This window comes from Aethalodelphis obliquidens, unplaced genomic scaffold (genome assembly GCF_003676395.1).
Source record: "Aethalodelphis obliquidens isolate GAN/ISIS:26980383/991018 unplaced genomic scaffold, ASM367639v1 scaffold54, whole genome shotgun sequence".
Classification (NCBI taxonomy): domain Eukaryota; kingdom Metazoa; phylum Chordata; class Mammalia; order Artiodactyla; family Delphinidae; genus Aethalodelphis; species Aethalodelphis obliquidens.
This window is the reverse complement of record NW_020837998.1, coordinates 5,704,449-5,728,583: the sequence shown is the minus strand read 5'-3', so window position 1 is coordinate 5,728,583 and position 24,135 is coordinate 5,704,449. Positions and strand designations below refer to the sequence as shown.

The 24,135-nt window shown below is 31.0% G+C and overlaps 1 protein-coding gene across 1 annotated transcript in view; it reads right to left on the bottom strand.

The window, feature by feature from the left end:
- PCDH11X (protocadherin 11 X-linked) overlaps positions 1 to 24,135 on the bottom strand; it is a 736,726-nt gene that overhangs the window by 116,117 nt on the left and 596,474 nt on the right. The window contains exon 7 of the mRNA XM_027086065.1: positions 13,421 to 13,444. Coding sequence (XP_026941866.1) covers positions 13,421 to 13,444 — 24 coding nt within the window. The remainder of the gene's footprint in view (positions 1 to 13,420; positions 13,445 to 24,135) is intronic.

Sequence of the window (24,135 nt, the reverse complement as noted above, 5' to 3'; positions counted from 1 at the left end):
AGGACTCAAATCAATAAACTTAGAAATGAGAAAGGAGAAGTTACAACAGACACTGCAGAAATACAAAGAATCTTAAGAGACTACTACAAGCAACCCTATGTCAAAAAAATGGACAACCTGGAAGAAGTGGACAAATTTTTACAAATGTATACCCTTCCATGACTGAACCAGGAAGACATAGAAAATATGAACAGAGCAATCACAAGTAATGAAATTGAAACTGTGATTAAAAATCTTCCAACAAACAAAAGTCCAGGACCAGATGGCTTCACAGGTGGATTCTATCAAACATTTAGAGAAGAGCTAACACCCATCCTTCTCAAACTCTTCCAAAAAATTGCAGAGGAAGGAACACTCCCAAACTCATTCTATGAGGCCACCATCACCCTGATACCAAAACCAGACAAAGATATTACAAAAAAAGAAAATTACAGACCAATATCACTGATGAATATAGATGTAAAAATCCTCAGCAAAATACTAGCAAACAGAATCCAACAACACATTAAAAAGATCATAAACCATGACCAACTGGGATTTATCCAAGGGATGCAAGGATTCTTCAATATACGCAAATCAATCAATGTGATACACCATATTAAGAAATTGAAGGATAAAAACCATATGATCATCTCAATAGATGCAGAAAAAACTTCTGACAAAATTCAACACCCATTTCTGATAAAAACTCTCCAGAAAGTGGGCATAGAGGGAACCTACCTCAGCATAATAAAGGCCATATACAACAAACCCACAGCAAATTTCATTCTCAATGGTGAAAAATTGAAAGCATTTCCTCTAAGATCAGGAACAAGACAAGGATGTCCACTCTTATCACTATTATTCAACATAGTTTTGGAAGTCCTAGCCACAGCAATCAGAGAAGAAAAAGAAATAAAAGGAATTCAAATTGGAAAGGAAAAAGTAAATCTCTCACTGTTTGCAGATGACATGATACTATACATAGAGAATCCTAAAGATGCCACCAGAAAACTACTGGAGCTAATCAATGAATTTGGTAACTTCGCAGGATACAAATTAATGCACAGAAATCTGTTGCATTCCTATACACTAACGATGAAAAATCTGAAAGAGAAATTAAGGAAACACTCCCATTTACTATTGTAACAAAAAGAGTAAAATACCTAGGAATAAACCTACCAGGAGAGACAAAAGACCTGTATGCAGAAAACTATAAGACACTGATGAAAGCAATTAAAGATGATATCTGTTGATGGAGAGATATACCATGTTCTTGGATTGGAAGAATCAATATTGTGAAAATGACTATACTACCTAAAACAACCTACAGATTCAGTGCAATCCCTACCAAATTACCAATGGCATTTTTTTATGCAACTAGCATAAAAACTCTTAAAATTTGTATGGAGACAAAAAAGACCCTGAGTAGCCAAAGCAGTTTTTAGAGACAAAAACGGAGCTGGAGGAATCAGACTCCCTGACTTCAGACTATACAACAAAGCTACAGTAATCAAGACAGTATGGTACTGGCACAAAAACAGAAATATAGATGGAAGCAAGGATATGCAATGGAGAAAAGACAGTCTCTTCAATAAGTGGTGCTGAGAAAACTGGACAGCTACATATAAAAGAATGAAATTAGAACACTCCCTAACACCATACACAAAAATAAACTCAAAATGGATTTTAGACCTAAACGTAAGATTGGACACTCTAAAACTCTTAGAGGAAAACATAGGAAGAACACTCTTTGACATAAATCACAGAAGATCTTTTTTGATCCACCTCCTAGAGAAATGGAAATAAAAAACAAAAATAAACAAATGGGACCTAATGAAACTTCAAAGCTTTTGCACAGCAAAGGAAACCATAAACAAGACCAAAAGACAACCCTCAGAATGGGAGAAAATATTTGCAAATGAAGCAACTGACAAAGGATTAATCTCCAAAACTTACAAGCAGCTCATGCAGCTCAATAACAAAAAAAAACAAACAACCCAATCCAAAAATGGGCAGAAGACCTAAATAGACATTTCTCCAAAGAAGATATACAGACTGCCAACAAACACATGAAAGAATGTTCAACATCATTAATCATTAGAGAAATGCAAATCAAAACTACAATGAGATATCATCTCACACCAGTCAGAATGGCCATCACCAAAAAATCTAGAAACAATAAATGCTGGAGTGGGTGTGGAGTAAAGGGAACACTCTTGCACTGCTGGTGAGAATGTGAATTGGTTTAGCCACTATAGAGAACAGTATGGAGGTTCCTTAAAAAACTACAAATAGAACTACCATATGACCCAGCAATCCCACTACTGGGCATATACCCTGGGGAAACCAAAAATCAAAAAGAGTCATGTACCAAAATGTTCATTGCAGCTCTATTTACAATAGCCTTGAGATGGAAACAACCTAAATGCCCATCATCGGATGAATGGATAAAGAAGATGTGGCACATATATACAATGGAATGTTACTCAGCCATAAAAAGAAACGAAATTGAGCTATTCGTAATGAGGTGGATAGACCTAGAGTCTGTCATACAGAGTGAAGTAAGTCAGAAAGAAAAAGACAAATACCGTATGCTAACACATATATATGGAATTTAAGGAAAAAAAATGTCATGAAGAACCTATGGGTAAGACAGGAATAAAGACACAGACCTACTGGAGAACGGACTTGAGGATACGGGGAGGGGGAAGGGTGAGTTGTGACAGGGCGAGAGTGAGGCATGGACATATATACACTAACAAACGTAAGGTAGATAGCTAATGGGAAGCAGCCGCATGGCACAGGGATATCGGCTCGGTGCTTTGTGACTGCCTGGAAGGGTGAGATAGGGAGAGTGGGAGGGAGGTAGATGTAAGAGAGAAGAGATATGGGAACATATGTATATGTATAACTGATTCACTTTGTTCAAAAGCAGAAACTAACACACCATTGTAAAGCAATTATACCCCAATAAAGATGTAAAAAAAAAAAAGACACATGTACCCCAATGTTTGTTGCAGCACTATTTACAATAGCCAGGTCATGGAAGCAACCTAAATGCCCATTGATAGACGAATGGATAAAGAAGTTGTGGTACATACATACAATGGAATATTACTCAGTCATAAAAAGGAATGAAACTGGGTCATTTGTTGAGACCTGGTTGGATCTAGAGACTGTCATACAGAGTGAAGTAAGTCAGAAAGAGAAAAACAAATATCGTATATTAACGCATGTATATGGAACCTAGAAAAATGGTACAGATGAACTGGTTTGCAGGGCAGAAGTTGAGACACAGATGTAGAGAACAAACATATGGACATCAAGGGGGGAAAACTGTGGTGGGGTGAGGCTGGTGGTGTGCTGAATTGGTCGATTGGGATTGACATGTATACACTGATGTGTATAAAATTGATAAAAAAAAATGCAAGTCCTAACTTGGTATATACTTTAAATGTAAACAGATTAAACACTTCAATCAAAAGCTATAGATTGACAGAACAAATTGAAAAATGATCCAACTATATGCTGACCACAAGAGAAACACTTTATATTCAAAAATACAAATCGGTTGAAAATAAAATGATGGAAAAATAGATACCATGCAAACAGTAATCAAAAGAGGAGTGGAGAAATTGTATTAACATGAGACAAAAAACACATTAAGACCAAAAATGTTACTAGAGACAAAGAAGGATATTAGGTAAGAAAGGGAGATAAAAGAAATTCATATTGGAAGGGAAGAAGTAAAACTATCTCTATTGACAGGTGAAATAATGTATACAAAAAATCCAAAGAAATACACATAAATACTCTTAGAGTTAATAAACAATTTAGTAAGGATGCAGGATACAAGATCTACATAGAAAAATCAATGTTTATGCACTAGCCATGAACAATTTGAAATTGAAATTTAAAAACAATTCTATGCACATTAAAAGAATATTTAGGAACCTATTTAACAAAAGAAGTTCAAAACTTGTGTATTAAAAACTACAAAACATCAAGAAATTAAATAAAATTTAAATAAATTGAAAGATATGTGTTCATAGATGACTTTATATTATTAAAATGGCAATACTTCCTAAATTGTTCTATATATCCAATACAATTTTTATTAAAATCTGAGCTGATTTTTTTTAAGAAATTGACTTGCTGATCCTAAAGTTGTTTCAGAAATTCAAGATATCCATATTAGCAAAAACAATCTTGAAAAGGAGGAACAAATTTGGAGAATTGCTTTCTGATAGCAAAACTTAACACACAATTACAATAATGAAGCCTTTGTGGTACAATCATGAAGATAGACATGTAGATTAACAGACCACAATTTATATTCCAGAAATAAACATATTCATTTTGCTCAATTTTTGACATGAATGCCAAGAGAGTTCAATGGGTAAGGAATAGTCTTTTCAACAAATGCTTCTGGAACAATTTGATTTCCACATTCAAAAAAAATGAAGTTGGATTCTTACCTCACCCCATATACAAACATTAACTCAAAATGAATCAAACACCTAAACGTAAGAACTAAAACTATACATTTTTTAGAAGAAAACATGGGTGCAAATCTTGAAGACCTTGTATTAGACATTGATTTCTTGATGTAGAAACCTAAAGCATCAACAAACAAATAAAAAATAGACAAATAAGACTTCATGAAAATAACTTTTGTACTTCAAAAGACACTATCAAGAAAATAAAAAGACAATCTACAGAATGAAAAGAATTATTTGCAGATTGTATATCTTTTATGTAACTAGCATCCAGAATTTATAAAGAGCTCTTACAACTCAATAATTTAAAAAAAATACTCCAAAAGAAAAATGAAAGGTATTCAAATAAACTTTTCTCCAAAGAAGATATACAAATGGCCAATAAGCACATGTAAATCTTCTGAGCATCATTAATCATTAGCAAAATGTAAATCAATGCCAAAGTGAGATAATAATTCACACCCATTACTGTGGTTACAATTAAAAAGACAGATATTGACAGACGTTGGTAAGGATTTGGAGAAATCAAAACCACCATACAGTGCTGATGGGAATGTTACATGGTACAGTCACTTTGGAAAACAGTTTGGCAGTTCCTTAAAATATTAAACATAATGTTAACACATGGCCCAGCAATTCTACTCTTTTAAATAATCACTGAAGAGAACTGAAAACATGTTCACACAAAAAAGTGTACACAAATGTTTGTAGCAGCATTATTCATAACAGCCAAAAGATGGAAACACTCACATTTCTATCAACTGATGAATGGATAAACAAAATGTGTGTACCACACAATACAATGATATATTACTCAGCCTTACAAAGGAATGAAGTACTGATATATACTATATTGTGGATAAATCTTGAAAACATTATGCTATGTAAAAGAAGTCAGACATAATAGACTACATAGCGCATGATTCTATTTTATGAAATTTCCTATATAGGCAAATCTAGAGACAGAAGTGAGAGTATTGGTTGCCAGAATGCGGATATGGGGGATTAGGGTGTGACTGCTAATGGTTATGTGGGTCTTTGTGGGTGATGAAAATGTTCTGGAATTCAATAGTGGTGAAGGTTGCACACATTTATGAATATATTAAAAACAACTGAATTGTACATTCTAAAAGGGTGAATTGTATATTATGTGAATTATATCTCAATAAAAGCACTAAATCAACATATATTAGTTCTGCTATATAAGCTTTCAAAGAGAAAATGCTTACAATAGTTGTATTCAAGGGAAAATTTAAAAGTTGAAGAAACAGCAACACACAGTAAAACTAAATACCATAACAATGCAACAAATCCTTTTAAATTAGGATGTGTTAATTAATTAGTTAAAAAAATTTACAATTTCCAGTAGAGAGTCTTTTCAAGAAAGTATCAATTGATTGGGTGATATTTCTTAAGTAAATTCTAAAAGTAAGCAAATGTGTATGGTATAACCCTAATTTTGAGTTTCCATTAAACTGTAAATAAGAATTATTATTATAATATTATCATAGATAAAATGGAAATTCAGAGTTCTTGCCAGAAAACCTAAAAGAACATATGGAATTAATAAAACCTTGGTAGTATTTTCCCTTCATAACAATGCTGTTTTTTTGAACATCAACTAATTACAATAAAATATTAAGTTTAGGGGAGTCATAGAACTAACCCCAAAAATAAATTAGGCAGTGCAGTTACTGATAACTAAGGAAAGTGGATGCTTTTATACTTGAGCCTAAAATTAGATTATCAAGTTAAGTAGTTCTGTTATCTGACTTTCAATCAATCCTGATTGCTTTAGCAGCTTGAAAAATGTGGAAGAATATTCAGAAGTATATATGATTAAAAAGTAGTTTTGTTTATACAGTTTTAAACAAAATTCCAATATCATTTTTCATGATGAAGCTATGCATGGACCATTTTGGTATTAAACTGAAATGCAATCATATAGCAGGCATGAAAGAGTACATTCTCAAAGTGATCCATCCAGGCAGACTCTTTGGCTTATACTTCTGCCTCTGAATATTTTGAGAAAATGTTGAAAATTGTATATAGTTTTTTTCCTAGCAATCCCATTTGAAATTTATCTCTATGTTATCCTAATGCAAGGTCACAATATGTTAAATCTTCTTACAAAGTATACCATGGAACATTAATATTAAAATTGTAATTTCATATATTTATGAATAAATAACTCTACCTCTGCCTCTATCTAACTTCCATCTCTAACTATAGCTATACTACTAATTTTCTCCCATGTCATCCCTTGCCTATTGGAGAGAGATTAAAAGATGAAGGAAGGGAATTAGTATAGTGCCTGGCATGTACCAGATACTCAAAAAAGATTGTTGAATAAAAGGAAGCAAAGGGAAAGAGAGCTGTCGAGAGCTGTCAAGAGGCCTGTGAAAGGGAAGGTTGGGAGGAAAAGGCAGGTTTGTGCAAGACTTTTAGGAAACTCTTTACTCTCGATGTACATTAGCATGAAAGGAGCAATAGGGCTACATCTACAAATATAAGCCAGTTTGATGAAATATTGTTAGAAGAAATCATACAATCATTTAAAAATAACCCATTGTTTGAAAGTGACAGACTTCATCTGTCGCTGCTTTGAAACGTGAACAATGAGTAATGTTTTATACCTACTCATTAAAAGTTGGTGATTATTATTACCACTATCATCAAAATCCATATTTAAAAAAAGAGAATAGCTATTACTTAGTGCCATACAGTCTGCCTTCTGCAATCATCCTTTCTTTCAAAAGCTATGTCTAAATTAATGATAATAGAATCACTCTAGAATTTAAATTTTTGGAGTAACAGTAATTTCCATAGTGTAGCATGAGAACTAATTTCAGTATTTCAATTCAATGAAATATATTTATCAGAAATGTTTGGAACTAGTTTTGTCACAAATTATACAGATATTCAGGAGTAAAATTTTAAATGAAGTCCATTTCTTTGATTAATTAATATTCACATATTTTCTTCTACTGTATGTCCCCAGGTTTATAGTTACATCTTTGACCTACTATAATTTTTTTGGATCTGTATTTTGGAGTGATGATCTTTTTCCAAATACTTTGCCAAATTTCACAGCACAATTTCTTTAATAATTCATGCATATTTGTTTACCTCTGGTTTTGATTATTTTTTAGTCATATATTAACTTCAGGTATGCATTATGGTCAGCTTATTTACTATTTTACCCCATTGATCTATCAATTTCTACACGCCTACCATCTTGTTTTTGTTAAAGCTTTATATATTCTGACATTTGCTGACAAAAATCTTTCCCCTCTTTTTGTTACTTCTCTAAATATTCTTATTCTATGCATTTTAAACACATTAGAAAAAGCTTAAGAAGGCCAGAGTCAATATATTTGGAAAGTATTTAATATGAGTTTTCTAAAGTTCCCTATTTCTTCCCTCTTATCTTCTAGGATATTGTTATATTTGGAGAACAGCAACAAATATAGACAGCAAATAAAATACAATTTTTGTTAATCTGATATAAATTCAAATTGTGTAAAGCCTTCAACAGTCAGTTTCTTCAAAATGCAAACTGTTAAAATTTTATAAATTTCACTTGGATTCTGAATAATAGGTAAATAGTATATTCCATATCTTTACCTATAAGCAACAATATAATTAGATATGATTGTAGTTAAGAGCATGAAGCATTTTTCGATTTACTTGAATGTTGTCTTATTAAATGAGCATTGCAGTTCATTACTTTGTAAGGTGTTTTCTGTTTTTAGCTTGGTGATATTTTGGACCAGTAATAAGTGATTATCAAGTGAAGAAATCAATGCTTTAAATTGTCTCTGACACACAGCACTATTTAGAATCATTTTTATAGCGAGTGAACCTAGGAAATACACCCTGTGAGCATGAGCACCATGAATACCACATGCAGACATCTATTATATAAGTATTTTAGATTTGTTTAAGAAATTACATGCTCTTATTTCATATTCTTAGAAATTCACATTCTTATATTCACATTAACATGGCAAATTATATTGCTAATCTTTTAAAATTGAAGTATCACATTTTATATGAACTGGAAGATAGAAAATTTTCAGCCTTCTGGCTCAAGTTCTGGTAGTGATACATATTGATTATTATAAAACGCTATACAATACACGTTTTAAAATCATCCATGCCTCGAGATTAACAAGCACCAATCAGTGTTCTCTACTGAAGGCTCCTCTTGAAAACTACTCAAGAATTTCAAGGAGAGCAAATTGCAATGAATTGTGTTTCTTAAGAGCCTCAAACATATGACAAAAAGTCTGCAATTGAAAGTGTTGACTTTGATCTATACAGCCCTTTGCTGTTTCACATTGCACATTGTTTCATCCCCCATGACAGCGAAAATCAACAAGAGTACATTTACCAAATGTTTTCTGTTTTTCTTTGAACTTTGACCAGCCAGGGGGAAAATGTCCTCAGATGAGCAAGGATAAATTCAAGGTTTTCAAGCGTTCTTTGTTTGTTTGTTTTTCTTCAAGGTATAATATCAAGCCAATGTATACCAAAGCCCTTTTTTTCTCTGCAGCCCAATCCCAAATCCCTAGTCTTCGAGAGGTATCTAAAGCTTTTTTGATGTAGCAGCCACTAGTCACACATAGCTATTGAATACTTAAAATGTGGCTAGTTGGAACTGAGGTGTGCTGTATGTGTAAAATGCATGCCAGATTTCCAGATTTACTATGAAAAGAAATGTAAACTATCTTATAGAAAATTTTTATATTGATTACCTGTTGGAATAATGATATTTTGTTTATGTTGGGTTAAATAAAATATATTGGTAAAAATGAATTTCACCTATTATTGGTTTTTTTGTTTGTGTTTTAAATGTGGCCCCTAGACAATTTAAAATTATATATGTGTCCCTCATTATATTTCCAGTGACAGTGCTGATCAAAATCAATGATAATAAATTACTTGAACTTCAAGAATCCTGGGCTATATTCTCAGATAGACAATTTACCTAATGAGAAAGTTGCCTTTTCAACAATCAATTGTTATGTGTGTCCTAGAAAAAAATCACCTGTTTGTAAAGTATATTTCGATAGAAAAATTCTGCCTCATAGTAGATCCAGCTTTTGATATGGCATCTGCAAATGAAAGTAAAGTAATATTTTATCATTTTACTGTGTCAGTCAAATAGTATCAATTTCAAGGCAATATAAGAGTGATGTAAAATAAAATTATGCTTTATGAAATCAGGGTTACTATTCTTATTAGCTGTAGCAGAAGTAATGTTTATGGGTCATTTAAATGTTCAAGCCATGATTTGCTAACAAGCAGCTGACCAATATGTCACCTAGCAATACTATTTATTTCTCTACAAAGATTTTTTAAAAGACATTAGTATATACTCAGAACATAAAGTTTAAATTATGCATTTTTATTCACAAATTATATACTGTTTCAAAGCTATGCCAAGAGTTTTTATCAGAATGATAACACTAAAGTACTGCACCCATTTTCTAACTTTAATACACTGCATAGCCTCAAAAAGATACTAAATTTTCTACTAATCAGTCAACTTTTATGTGATAAATAATATCACATTTGTTTCTTTTTTCTTCATTGTAAAAAAAACATTAAAAAACAATACAATTTTATCATAAGACATGTTTTTTCTAATTCTATGTGTCACTGTATAATACATAATATGGTGGAATGAACTTGTTATACATGATCTAAAGAAGGCAATTTTAGATAGTAAAATATGCAAATCCTTCATTAGACTTAATTTCTTTCACAAATATTGCTCTATGACATTCTAGAGTCTACTATTAGTAATCGAAAACAAAACTAACAAAACTGCATATTGATTTAGTCCTTTGGTCTGAGAATTTAGGGAGATACTATATAAATTAACATAAAGTGATTAATATTATGGCCTGTGCTATAAGTTTTTCATTTTGAAACTTACACATACATTTTCATTAACTCCTGGCCATGAAAAAAAAAAAGATACCTTATGAAAAGACATTACTTTTCTTACTAATTGACATATGAAAAGCTCCATATCTATCATGCATAAGGATGAATTATATTTTATGTTCACAAACTATTATTAACTAAGTAGTTGGATGAAGATAGGTGAGGTGATTCATTTGGCTGAGAGATAACTCATTTCCCCAGTTTTTCCTAGAACCTTCCACTTCAACCTACTTTCCCCCCCCCCACATTCTAATCTCTAAACAGCTTCTCCTGACTCAAATTCAACATTTCAAGTCTAAAGTAATGCACTCCTAAATTACAGCTGGCCCTTGAGTACTAACAATAAATATGGAAACCTCTCTCAAGAACAGATCCATGAGAGCTATCTGAAGGCCAGAAGGGTAATAAAACACTGTAATGATATGCCAACACTCAGCTTGGACAACTGAACATTACTATGGACAATGAACGACTGCAGGTAGACAAACCAGTTGACATTCTATTGCTTAAACCCTAGACCTCAATGAAAACAGAAAATGTAATTGATATAGCTAAAACTCTCACCTTACATTAAAACTTGTCCACAAAAAAGGAAAGTACACTTGCAAGCAAATTCAATGAAAGGTATTAATTTATAAATGTTTATTAATGTATGTTTTCCTCAGAAGGTGGTACAAAAGAATTTGCTCTGAATGAACTGACAAGTATATATTTGCAATTTCTTACTTGGGGACAAGTAAAGCATAACAGAATTAAAAGTAATTATCTTATTACTAAGAATTTGCATGTATATATCTTATTTACTGTGAGGGAAAAAGCCTACATATTTTTGTATTTAAGAAAAAACTCAATGTCATCCCTGGTTATCAGTTACCCTTCAATAGAAGAGTTAAATAAACAAAATGATCTTAGTTTTATAAATTTATGATTAGACTCGCAGAGGGCTTCTTCCTCTTATAAACTAACATTTAACTACATAAAATATGCCTAAGAAATTGTGCTATGTGAGTTAAATAATAGCAAGTCTACTCAAATGAGTTGATGAAAAATGGATATATAAAATATGGTATGAAAATTTTCATAGAATATAACTACAAAAGGTACTATGGTGTTTCAGTGCAGTTGGAGGCAGAGCCCAGTTGCATTATGAATATACTAAATATCAATTACAGCAAGGTTTAAAATATGAGTTTAATTGCAATGATCATTACTCATTGGTGTATTGATAAAGGTTTAAAAATCTAAGTAATAGTAGTGTTTTATACAGGGAAAGTGCTTTAATTCATTTTATCAAATGAATTTCTATATTATTTAGCCTTTCTTTGCCTCAGTTTCTATCTTTGCAAAAATGGATAAAATGATAGAACTTACACATAGCAGGGGTGTATTAAGATAAAAACATTTGTAGGTTATAGGGACAGCGTATAGAACTGTACACACTTGTTTTTTTTTTTTAATTTGTGATTATTATTATGTTGTCATGTTTTAGCAGCATGACTTCTCCTGAGGCTTAAGCATAATTATGATTACTAGATTTTTTTAATGAGGGAAAGAAGAAAATGAAGACTCTGAGTTTAAATGACTTGGCCAGTATGCATCTAGTCAGGTGCAGAACTGTCATTAGAACTCTAGATGTCATGGCTCACATTCAAATGCTCTTTCCACTATGCCTCTGAATAGTTATGCTCAAAACACCTTGACTTTGCATCACAACCCAAAAATATCACCATGACTTTATATAGCTCTAGTTTCTGAACAGTATCTATCATGGGATACGTAGAAACTAATGAGAAGGGGAGAGAAAAAATGAAAAGTACATGTAATGCATCCACTTTCACATGAATAACCCATGTAAATGTTGAATACTCAAGACTTTCATGGGGAGTAAAATATTTAGCTTGAAATTCTGCTAGTTAGATGATAGTTAAAAATTTATCATGGACATTAAAACAAATTACATAAGATCACAAGAGAAATATGCCAATGCAATGTAAAAAGACCAAAGCAACATTGAAAAAAACATTTAAAATACCAAAAATAATAACACATGCTGTTAGTATTGATGATATGTCAAAATTAAAAACTAAAGGGGAAGTTCTTTACATAACGATTTAGATTTTTATGACTGATTTCAGAAAAAATTATTCTTTGAGTGCTATTTCCACCCAGTCAAAATATTGGACTGTAACATATTTTAAAAGTGTGTGAAGTGAAACGAATTATTGTCTTAAATAGCAATGAAACGATATGATAGATCCATCCTGAACTATGAAATACTCAATAAAGAAATTGGTGCATATACACAGAGAATGCAAATATATTTGGAACATTCAAAATACCCTGCATCATTTTAAAACTTTATCAGCACAGTAAAATTAGATACGTTTTAACTGATTGCTTAAACTCCATATTTAAAGATATTTGTTTTCTGTTGACCATGACTTAGTATAGATTCACATGTAATCCATATATATTTTTTGGCAAAGAAAATGCATATTATTTACAAGTTCACAAAGAATGTTAACTTGGATTATTTTGTTAGGCATGTATACAGCATTCACAGTTTACAGATCAACTTCAAATGAAAATATAGAAAAGTAGAATTATATATTTAATGCATCCTCAGACAGATGCCTAAATATGCTTATACTGTCAGAGGAGAAAAATGAATAATTAAATTCATAGGTAATTTGAAAGTAACTACTGTAAGTCAAATAAATGACAACAGGCTCACATTAACATCTAAAGATTAATTACACATAACTTGGAAAAAGCATCCAGTTATATAAGATAACCAAATGACTGATACCTTTCCTAGATATCAGTTCATTTTAAACATATTAAAAATGTGTTTGAAGCAAACAGTTGAAATTGCAATGTTTTATGAGAAATGAAGAGGCCAAAGTTCTTAAAACAAACACAAATTCATTTTAAAATGATAAATGCACCATGGTTATGATTTGTGTTGATTTCTACTGTACCTTTCTTTAGTCCAGGAATGAAAGCTAAAAAGACAGTTTAACAAAGTTAAGTACAAATAAATATTTTCTTTTATTCCCAATATGTTACATTAACTAAATAAATGTAAATTGTAATATATTGCAATATATGTTCAACATCATTTTTTAGAGAACGTGATGACTGAGATAGATAAGGTAGAATACTGATAACCCATAAAAATCTATCTCCTATAGTATGTTTTTCTAAACTCAGACCAAGCCTATGCTATATTCTGACCTCTTGGGAAGTCATGATTGGTCCTTCCCCTGAAGGCAATGTATTGTTGAACTCAACATTTTGCAAGAACTCAGTAGATTTTCTAGCTTCATTGCTGATGATAACAAAGTGTAGTCCTCTATTAAAATTTCACTTTTTCTCCTGGAACCTCCTACAGGAAGTGTAGCATAAGGAAAACATTGTTTTTGACTTAACAGGTTGTTTTTCCTCCAAATCCGATTTGAAAAAATCATGGGAAAAAACAAAACATCAATGGATACTAATATTAGATGGCACAATAGAAGTATTCTTATCTTGGTTAAGACACTTTTTCTATAATACAGCTATTTTCATAACTAAAATTTCATTTATTTTTCACAATTAAAAATGAGGGATTCGAGATCATTATATTTATTATCCAGATAAATAAATTATGGCACTGCATTATCAAGTGACTTCCTTCAAAACACTGTGAGCTCATGCTTGATCTAAGACAAATAGCAAAGTCTATTTTCAAACAAAACAAAGTAATTATATATTTATAAATACTTTGATATGTGTTGATCCGGACAAATGAATCACAGATTTATTCTTTGTAAAATTTTAAAGCCAACAGTAAAAATGATTTTCTGATATATTTAATAACACACATCTAAAGATAAAAACGTTAAAGATAAACATTTTGAACTTGTTAAAAATCAACTTTGGATTAAATTTGAATATTATGAAACTAAAGATGTATGCAATGCTTAGAGAGAAGGAATAGGTCAAAGACAGAAAAATGGAGGTGAAAGTAATGTTTCCATACAATAATATGGATTAATTAGAGAGCATTGCACAACATTTTAAGTGTCATTGACATATACATGGCACATTTATTTTTCATCATAAGGTTTTTTGTCCATAAGCAACGTAATTTAATGGTAATACAAACCAAAGTATAAAGAAAAAAAAAAAGTAGTGCTTTCACAAGGCACTTTAGGTAGAATTGATCTTCTAAATAATATTCATCAACCCTGCACCACTCAAATAATGGTTCTACTTCAATGATAAGTCTCTCACTCTCTATCTCACACACACACAGTATTTTAATTTATTATTTGAATTAATAATTAATTCCTGTAATACTTTTTTAAAAAATTCCTGTAATATTTAAATGTAGAGTTTTCAATATACTGGAGTGAAAAAGAAAGGCTGTTTTAAGCAGAGAAGTAATAAAGTGCTTGCTTTCATTTTTAAGTATGTAATTTCAGTGTGTTCTAGACCTAGTTATTAAAATCCTTTCCAATTTGGTAACTGAAAAGGTCAGAAAAAAAAATGTGATAGGCCTAGACTTATTTCTAAGGGTAAGGAGGTACAAATAAAAAAAGCAAAACAAAAAAAAAAAAAAAAAAAAAAAAAAATAAAAAAAGAATAGAAAGAACCCAACTCAGCAAAACAAGTGACATGACAACAATGAAAAAGAAAACAAACACATTTTAAAAATCTATCCCAGGAGACATTTAGCTCCCAAGCTGAAAAATGAAAATTGGTTTATAAACTAGTAAAGTCAAATATTGATCAATTTTCTTTAAAATTCAGGACAATAAGCAGATTCTGCATAAAATTTTCAGGACAGTTCTGAAGAGACACAAATTCATCACATGAAAAATAGTCAAAAAGGGAACAATTTTCCCCCTCTAAAGCAATATTAAGTACTCATATGCTGACACAGAAATTAATAGATACATTCATTATATTAGGAAGAACTTTTACATAAAGTTCATTTCCAAATGCATTCCTAAATTTCAATTGCTTCCTAATGTTTAAAGGTTTATCATTGATATTTTTGAAGCATCCACACTGCTCAAGATTTTTGCAAGATCAAAATAAGGATAATCCTTGTCATTTGAGATACTAGAATCTACGTGAATCACTATGACTGAAATGAATTATTTTACTAATAAATCCAACTACAGTTATATTATGGATGAGTTATCATTTATGTATAACTTGAAATTTTACTAATAAATAAAATAAATATATCTAACAAGTTAAACTTGCTTTCACCAAGAAAATTGTTTTCAGGTTATTAAATATTCTGCAATGTATTTAATAATAAATGTATTAATTAATAAATTTAAGCCATTAATAGTTCAGGTATCATTAGTTTTACTTACACAAATGCAATAATCACATAAAAATTTAAGTTTGTGTACATGCTTACTTTGAAATATACTTGAGGTTTTAACATTACTTTCTAAATTTATTACTCAAATATCTTAATTAGTAAAGGAACATAAGTAATTAATTAGTAAACAACATGAATTACTGGGATTCTTGTACTACAAAGTTTAAATTAAGGAATCACATTTTACAGTAAAAAATGCAGCTTCTACTTAAGTCACATAAAAATTACAAAAATTTATCACAAGAACAATAACAGAACATGTTTTATTACTCTATACAAACATATTTTAACATTTCCTTCATAATCCTAACATAAATGTTTAAATACTCAACATGCACTAGGAACATCTGGCTAAATGTGAAAAAAAATATTGATAAATAGATACTGCTTGAATAGCTTAAAGGTCAACAGAGCTCACCACAAAATTGATTGTGTTGCCTTAATGTTTGTTGATCAAATATCATGCACCAATCTATTACTGCCATTTACTTCAAAAAATAGTAACAATTGCAGTTGTTTTATCATGTATAATTTTTAAAGTCACATAATAAAGCTACTTTAATGAAATTTTAAAAGGTCATTACCTTGGGGGTAAGTAAGATTTGAAAACATTTTTAAAGACATTCATTTGGAGATAAGCAGATATCTTTGCCACTATAGTCAATTGAAGGATAATGTTTTCTATAAGTATTAAATAAATATTTAAATATTTATTTATTTAAGCATCACCATGTCTCAGTACATTACAGTGTTTACTATGCTTCTTAATATAGAGAAAAATCTGATAAATCAAGATTCAATTCATCTAAAGCCTAACATATTCTAAGTTATGGACTAATTTTTGAGAACAAGTTCCTCATTCATTTTCTTATGCCAAGCCACACAAGAGTTTGTACTGAAGGTCACAGAATATAGCTGAATCAATATGAAAAACAACAACAACAATGTACTTGAAGATGTAATGTCAAATTAATTGGCCAATACCTAGTTTTCTTTGAATAATGCTAATTTTAAAGCGTTCCAGAAGATGTGCCAAGAAGATCCAATTCTTGATGTATAATCCAAATCACCCCAGTGCATCTCCTGTTTATTGCAAAACTAATAAGCTACAGCATTATTGTACGTGAGTCTGAACCACAAAAATAGTGAAGCTCAAATCAAATTTTCTGTTCAAATTGTGTGAAAGGTTAAGGCTACAAATGCAAAAGATGCAAGGCGATTAGTATAATGAGTACCTTATTTACAATAAAAGCAATGTTGCAAGTATAAAATAAATTTCTCATCTCTGTATATTAAAATTTCTATTCATATCGGTCCTGAGTTTCTATAAAAGTTAGTTTACTGCTGGATTAAAGAAATATTCAGGGAATTCCCTGGTACTCCAGTGGTTAGAACTTGGCAGTTTTACTGCCATGGCCTGGGTTCAATCTCTGGTGGGGGAACTAAGATCCCGCAAGCTGCGCAGTGCAGCCAAAAAAAAAAAAAAGAAATATTCATTTCAAAATTGACAACCAAAGTCATAGTGTTGGCTTTATTGGAGAGACTAAAACCTAGAAATTAAAAGGAAACATTTTCACTAATATGCAATTACCATTCTCTACATTAATAGGATTTTGGTTAACCAAACTCATGCTGAGCCATACCAAATGGCTTATTTTCCTTTTTAGCCTAGAGTTGTACATATTTTTAAGTTTCTGAAGTTAACACATTTTTCCTATTTATTACAAAATATTTCTAATCCATAAACTATTGGCTGTATTTTCTGCCTTTTTATTTAGGGGATATCTTTGGGACCACAGCTTAGAGCTGTATGTCTTTTAAAATTCCTGAAATTAACTCATTTTTTCTATTCATTACAAAATCTTTCTAATCCATAATCTATTGGTTTTCTGACCTTTTATTTAGGGGATATGTTTGGGACCAGTGTAACAGATAGTACTTTCAAATGTCATTTTCTTTTTTATGTTGACAGTGTTTGTACTTCAAAGAGCACAGAGGTACAACTTAAATTTTTTCTAGAATAAAATAAATTCACAGGCCAAAGACCAGAGCCCTTAGAAAATCATTTGATTCAATATTCTTAGTACACATATGAAGAAATGAGGTCAAAAGAAATGAAATGACTTAAAAAGTACAAACTTGCAACTAGAAGATGAACAAGTTCTGGAGATCCAAGGCATAGCATACTGGTTACAGTCAAAAATACTATATGACATACTTCAAAATTGCTGAGACTAGCTCATAAATCTTCTCACCTCAAAAAGAAATAATAATTATGTGACATGATAGAGCTGTTAGCTAAAGCTACAATGGTAATCACATTGCAATATATAAATGTATCAAATCAACATGTTTCACACTTTAAACTTACACAATGTTATACGTCAATTATATCTCAATAAAAAATAAAAATAAATTTAAAAAATAAGAGGAAATTAAATTACTTATCTATGATCCACACAACAAATGAAAGGAAGAAGTAGAATTAGAATTCACATTTTCTCTACCAAAGAACTCACACACTATGAAATGTTTTATTGATGGTTTATTGATCATTTCCAAGAGATGGAAACAATATGTATATCCGAACCTATTTGCCCAAGATAAACATTTACTGCAGAGAGTATCAAAAAATCAGTGCTTTTAGAATATATTTTGGGGAAATGCCAACTTAGATGAATATTAAATGTAATTTACATTTTACTGTACACACCAATTGACAAGGGCAAACAAGAGAAGAGCATACTTTACGAATCAAAATCTTGATTTGGCAAATCAAAAAAAAGATAATTCCTAATAAAAATTGTAATTTGTAATTTAGCTTGGTCCTGGAGTGTTATTCCTCCTTTCCTTAAAGATTTAAGTCAAAAAGTTCCATCTCAAAATCTGACCTTAATGTTTTAAATGGCTCAGAAGCATACGGAGTGAATCTAGCCAATCATAATAGCTCCTTTTGACAGTTACAATTAAGAGAAGAAAAATTCTGAGATGTACAGGGCCAGATACCTTAGAGAATAGGACTCCTGTGAACACAGATATTTTGGCTTCACTTAATCACTTTGTAAAACTGTTCTAAGCAGCACAAATGCTAATTCCAAATACTTCTGGTTTAGTTTGGTTATTTAAGGGAGAAGATCCTTCTTTTAAGAATTGTGCTGCGAATTCCCTGGCAGTCCAGTGGTTAGGACTCCAGGCCTTCACTGATGAGGGCCTCGGTTCCATCCCTGGTCAGGAACTAAGATCCTGCAAGCTGTGCAGTGCTGCCAAAAAAAAAAAAAAAAAAAAAAAAAAAACAAGCAAACAAACAAAAAAAAAACCCAACCAAACAAACAGAAAAACACACAAAAATAAAAAAAAAGCTATAAAATAAAATGAGTTGAGCTCACTCCCCCAACTTCAAAACAAACAAACAAACCTCAAAGAAACTGAAACATGAAGGATTCTGAACTTTTCAAGAAAGCAAAAGTTGGAATATAAATGTTTTTACAGTTCATTGAAAGGACCTACCAAGGCCCTAGTTACATTATTCTGAGAGGTGTATGAAGCTGTTCTGAAAATAACACAAATTTAAATGATCTTGAGAAATTCCAAAAACAAAAGCCTGAGGGCTGGATCCATTGTCTTTTCATTTGGCAAAGAAAATACTAAAAAATCAATATTTATGAAATCTGCCTCTAAGCTATCCAAAATGTTTGAAACAATTGTAGCTCTCAAATATTTCACACCTTTTAATACTCAATCTGTTATTGAGTGAATGAATTCTAAATTATGACCATTTTAAAATAGGACTTGATGGTGTATCTGGTCTTTGGGTCCATAGAGAAATTGATTTTTGAAGCATTTTCCTTTGCCTGATTTAATGTAAAGTACATACCTCCAAGGTAATAGTGTACAATTTTCCCACTACTAACGGATTTAAGTTTTTAAATCTCTTCTTTGTGAAATTTAATATGATTTTCTTTTAATCAGTTTATTCAATTTTAGAAGCTTTGACTGGCTTGTCAATGACCATGAGTTGTGCACACAGAAAAATAACACAGATAAACCTTAAGTAAATCTAGAGATATGTGCTAAATGTACTAGGTTTATTAATATAATGAAACTTTCTTTTAAAAATAAGTTACTTTTTAGATTAAAAAACTTTTGAATATATTCCCTCACATTTTCACCAAACTGTTTGCTCTATAACAAACAAATTAAAAAATCTGCTGTAGTAGGAAGAAAACAGTAGGTAATTAAAGTCTCTGTATGGCATAAGTGGACATGATATCAGGGAATGGCTTTTACTAAAACACTTCAGATTATTATTTCATTAGTGGAAATCAACTTTGTGAATTCCAGAGTATTTTGTCCTTCCACATGAATATATGCATTTTTAAAAATATTAGGCTCTGCATACCATTTAAAGTACAATTTAGAGACAAAGATGTTTCATTGGAGAAACATTTATATTTATAATATATGCACATCTATATTTATATTATAAACATATTCTGTATATTACTTATGTATAATATATGTGTAGTATATGAAATAGGAAACCAGGAAAGGAAATAGTTCATATAATAACCATTTGAAAAATACCTGATTTAATTCTATTTTGAGCAGAGGTTGATACATTTTTGTACACAGGAGCATAATTTTTAAAAATCCATGAGAACTAACTTCAATAACATTCTATCTTTCACTATCAGTAAATATTATATGGCTCTCCAAAACAATGTTCTATTAATTTCACTTTAAAATTCTCTGAAAAATGAGAAAGATAGTGAACACTATTTATTGATAGCATTTGTTCTCCCAATGCATCAATTTAGAGAGATGTATCTGGATGTACTACTTAGAAAATTCCAAGTAAATTGATCATTCTATGATGTATCTCTTAATATTTACATAGCACATATTTAAGTAGATAAAATGACTGAAAGAAAAAGTATGGTGTTAGAAGGGCAATCTGACTTGATGATTCTCTTTATGAATATGTTTTCATTTTCTCATATGCTACGTTAGTGCCTAGGAAGTTGTGATTTCTTGTAATCACAGTGAATTAATACCAGTTTAAATCACAGTACCAAGTTGGTATTTTTAAATAATTGGAGACTTTTCGTTTATTTTCTATTTTATAGTCTTTCTCTCTAATGTATATTTTGCTGGGACTTTGTGCCAGAGTACAGAACACAAGCTTTGGCAGAAATTTTCATTCTTGGAACTAACTGGCTATTCATGTGTTGTATTTTAACATTTGGGGAAAGGAGTTGACCTTGAAACAATAGGCCATTTCTAAAAAATAGTCTCAAGCTAGTTTTATTTTTTCAACTATTTGGGACATTATATTGAAGAAAAAATGAAAAGTAAATGTATTGGAAGACCTATTTTTCCATTAGGACAGTTAAAAGAATGAAATAATATCCACATTTATGTTTGCTTGATATCAAAAGAAGTATGATCATTTTTCTTTATTTTAGATTTAAATTATTTTAAAATCTAGTGTTTAATGGCACTATCCATATATAATTATTATCCATAAAATTATTTAGTTTTATATTTCAAATGTCAATGGATAAACCTGACATATGGACATCTGGCTATAGATTTTAGGAATAAACAAGAAGAGACATTTTCCATGTGGTGTAACATTGAGTATCTACTGTGGAGAAACAATCTCCTTTGGTGATATGTTGATAAGTATTTTACAAATAAAAGAATAAAGAGTAAAAGACAGTGCCACAAACATGAAGAAGAAATGAAAAGTAAAAGTAAGCTATTTCAAACTGAATTAAATAAAAGTTTATATGCACAGGAAGAGAAGGAGGAGTATGAACGACTTATGCTACCAGTCTGACAGATGAACTGACTGCATAGGACATGTTAAAAGGTTTTTTTGAATAAACCAAATGCTATCTGCCTTAGAAATCATCTTCACTTCATGATTAGAAGACACAGATTCAAGGTAATAGCTCTTTGAATACACAAAATATAAATATTATATTTTGGTATTTGCAAAAGAAAAGCATATCAGTTAGAGATAAAATATTGCCTAAGATCTACTTTTTACATAATAAGAAAGAAAATATAAATCTTTCACATAGTATAAATTTGATACTGTACTTGCTTGTGTTCTTAAGTATTAATCTCTCCCTTTACTTAGCTAAGTTGCTTCAGACATAGAATGATAATATTTCTGCTAGCCAAGCTGGGGAAATGATACACAAATTGTGTCAAATATGCCGATTAGTATTGCTAAGAATCTGAAATTTGGCCTAAGAGAATCTAAAGCATGACCAACCAAGACGTTTATTTAAAATGTATGTCACTCCTATCTGGTCCTCCAATGCTCACTGCACTCAGATGAAACATTATGACACAAGGATTTGTAAGAAGGGACAATTAAAATGTTCTAGGCAGGTCCTTGAATCCCCTGATCCCTAAGTAGCAATACTTTCTTATTCTGTTTCTACATTTGTACTGGATCAGGCAGGGAAGAAACCAGTGTTCACTCAGTTTGCATAGTTACAACTCACTGAAAAAATTCTAAAAGTGATTCTACATGTTTTTTTAAAATAGAATTAAATTCAATTTTATTTCTTTAAATTAAATTTAAGGACTACATGTAGTTTTGTTTGTAAAAATTGAAGGGAAAATTGTGTAATTAAATTAAATAACCAAACCACAATGTATGTTTCCAAAAACAAAATAATCTGATCTTTTCCCTGTAATTTGAAACATTACACCTGGATTTCAAGTGTCAAGAGAAAGACAAAAATACTCATTTTTAAAATAATAAATACTACTTGATTTAAATAAGACCTAAGAATATTGTTTTTTCTTACTAGAAGAAATTTTTGGATTTTTATTTTTTAGAATATATATTATCCTTTAGGTTAATGAAGATAAAAGAAGAATTTGATATGTGGTTTTGAAATAAATATGCATGAATTTCTAATCCTATGTTTTTAAACTTTACTTCCTATACATAGTTAACTGAATAACATCAAAAAGAACCAAACCTAGTGCATCATTACATATTTTCAGCATAAAACCATATATGGTTATCAATAAACTCTGAATACTATCACAAAACTCTCATTTTGAAAAATAGGCACTTTCAGGAATGGACACAAAACATTCCCAGCTATCAATTGGCTCTTTAGTTCAAATAATTTAAATGAGATACATTAGAAGGAAGATATAGGATAGCCTCATCCACCAGAGGGCAGACAGCAGAAGCAAGAAGAACTACAATCCTGCAGCCTGTGGAACAAAAAACACATTCACAGAAAGATAGACAAGATGAAAAGGCAGAGGGCTATGTACCAGATGAAGGAACAAGATAAAACCCAAGAAAAACAACTAAATGAAGTGGAGATAGGCAACCTTCCAGAAAAATAATTCAGAATAATGATAGGGAAGATGATCCAGGACCTCGGAAAAAGAATGGAGGCAAAGATCAAGAAGATACAAGAAATATTTAGCAAACACCTAGAAGAATTAAAGAACAAACAAACAGAGATGAACAATAAAATAACTGAAATGAAAACTACACTAGAAGAAAACAATAGCAGAATAACTGAGGAAGAAGAACAGATAAGTGACCTGGAAGACAGAATGCTGGAATTCACTACTGCAGAAAAGGATAAAGAAAAAAGAATGAAAAGAAATGAAGACAGCCTAAGAGACCTCTGGGACAACAATAAAATGCAGCAACATTCACATTATAGAAGTCCCAGAAGGAGAAGAGAGAGAGAAAGGACCCGAGAAAATACTTGAAGAGATTATAGTCGAAAACTTCCCTAACATGGGAAAGGAAATAGCCACCCAAGTCCAGGAAGCACAGAGTCTCATACAGGATAAATCCAAGGAGAAACATGCCGAGACACATAGTAATCAGATTGGCAGAAATTAAAAACAAAGAAAAATTATTGAAAGCAGAAAGGGAAAAATGACAAATAACATACAAGGGAACTCCCATAAGGTTAACAGCTGATTTCTCAGCAGAAACTCTACAAGCCAGAAAGGAGTGGCATGATATACTTAAAGTGATGAAAGGGAAGAACCTACAACCAAGATTACTCTACCTGGCAAGGATCTCATTCAGATTCAATGGAGAAATCAAAAGCTTTACAAACCAGCAAGAGCTAGGAAAATTCAGCACCACCAAACCAGCTCTACAACAAATGCTAAAGGAACTTCTCTAAGTGGGAAACACAAGAGAAGAAAAGGACCTACAAAAACAAACCCAAAACAATTAAGAAAATGGTCATAGGAACATACATATCAATAATTACCTTAAACATGAATGGATTAAATGCT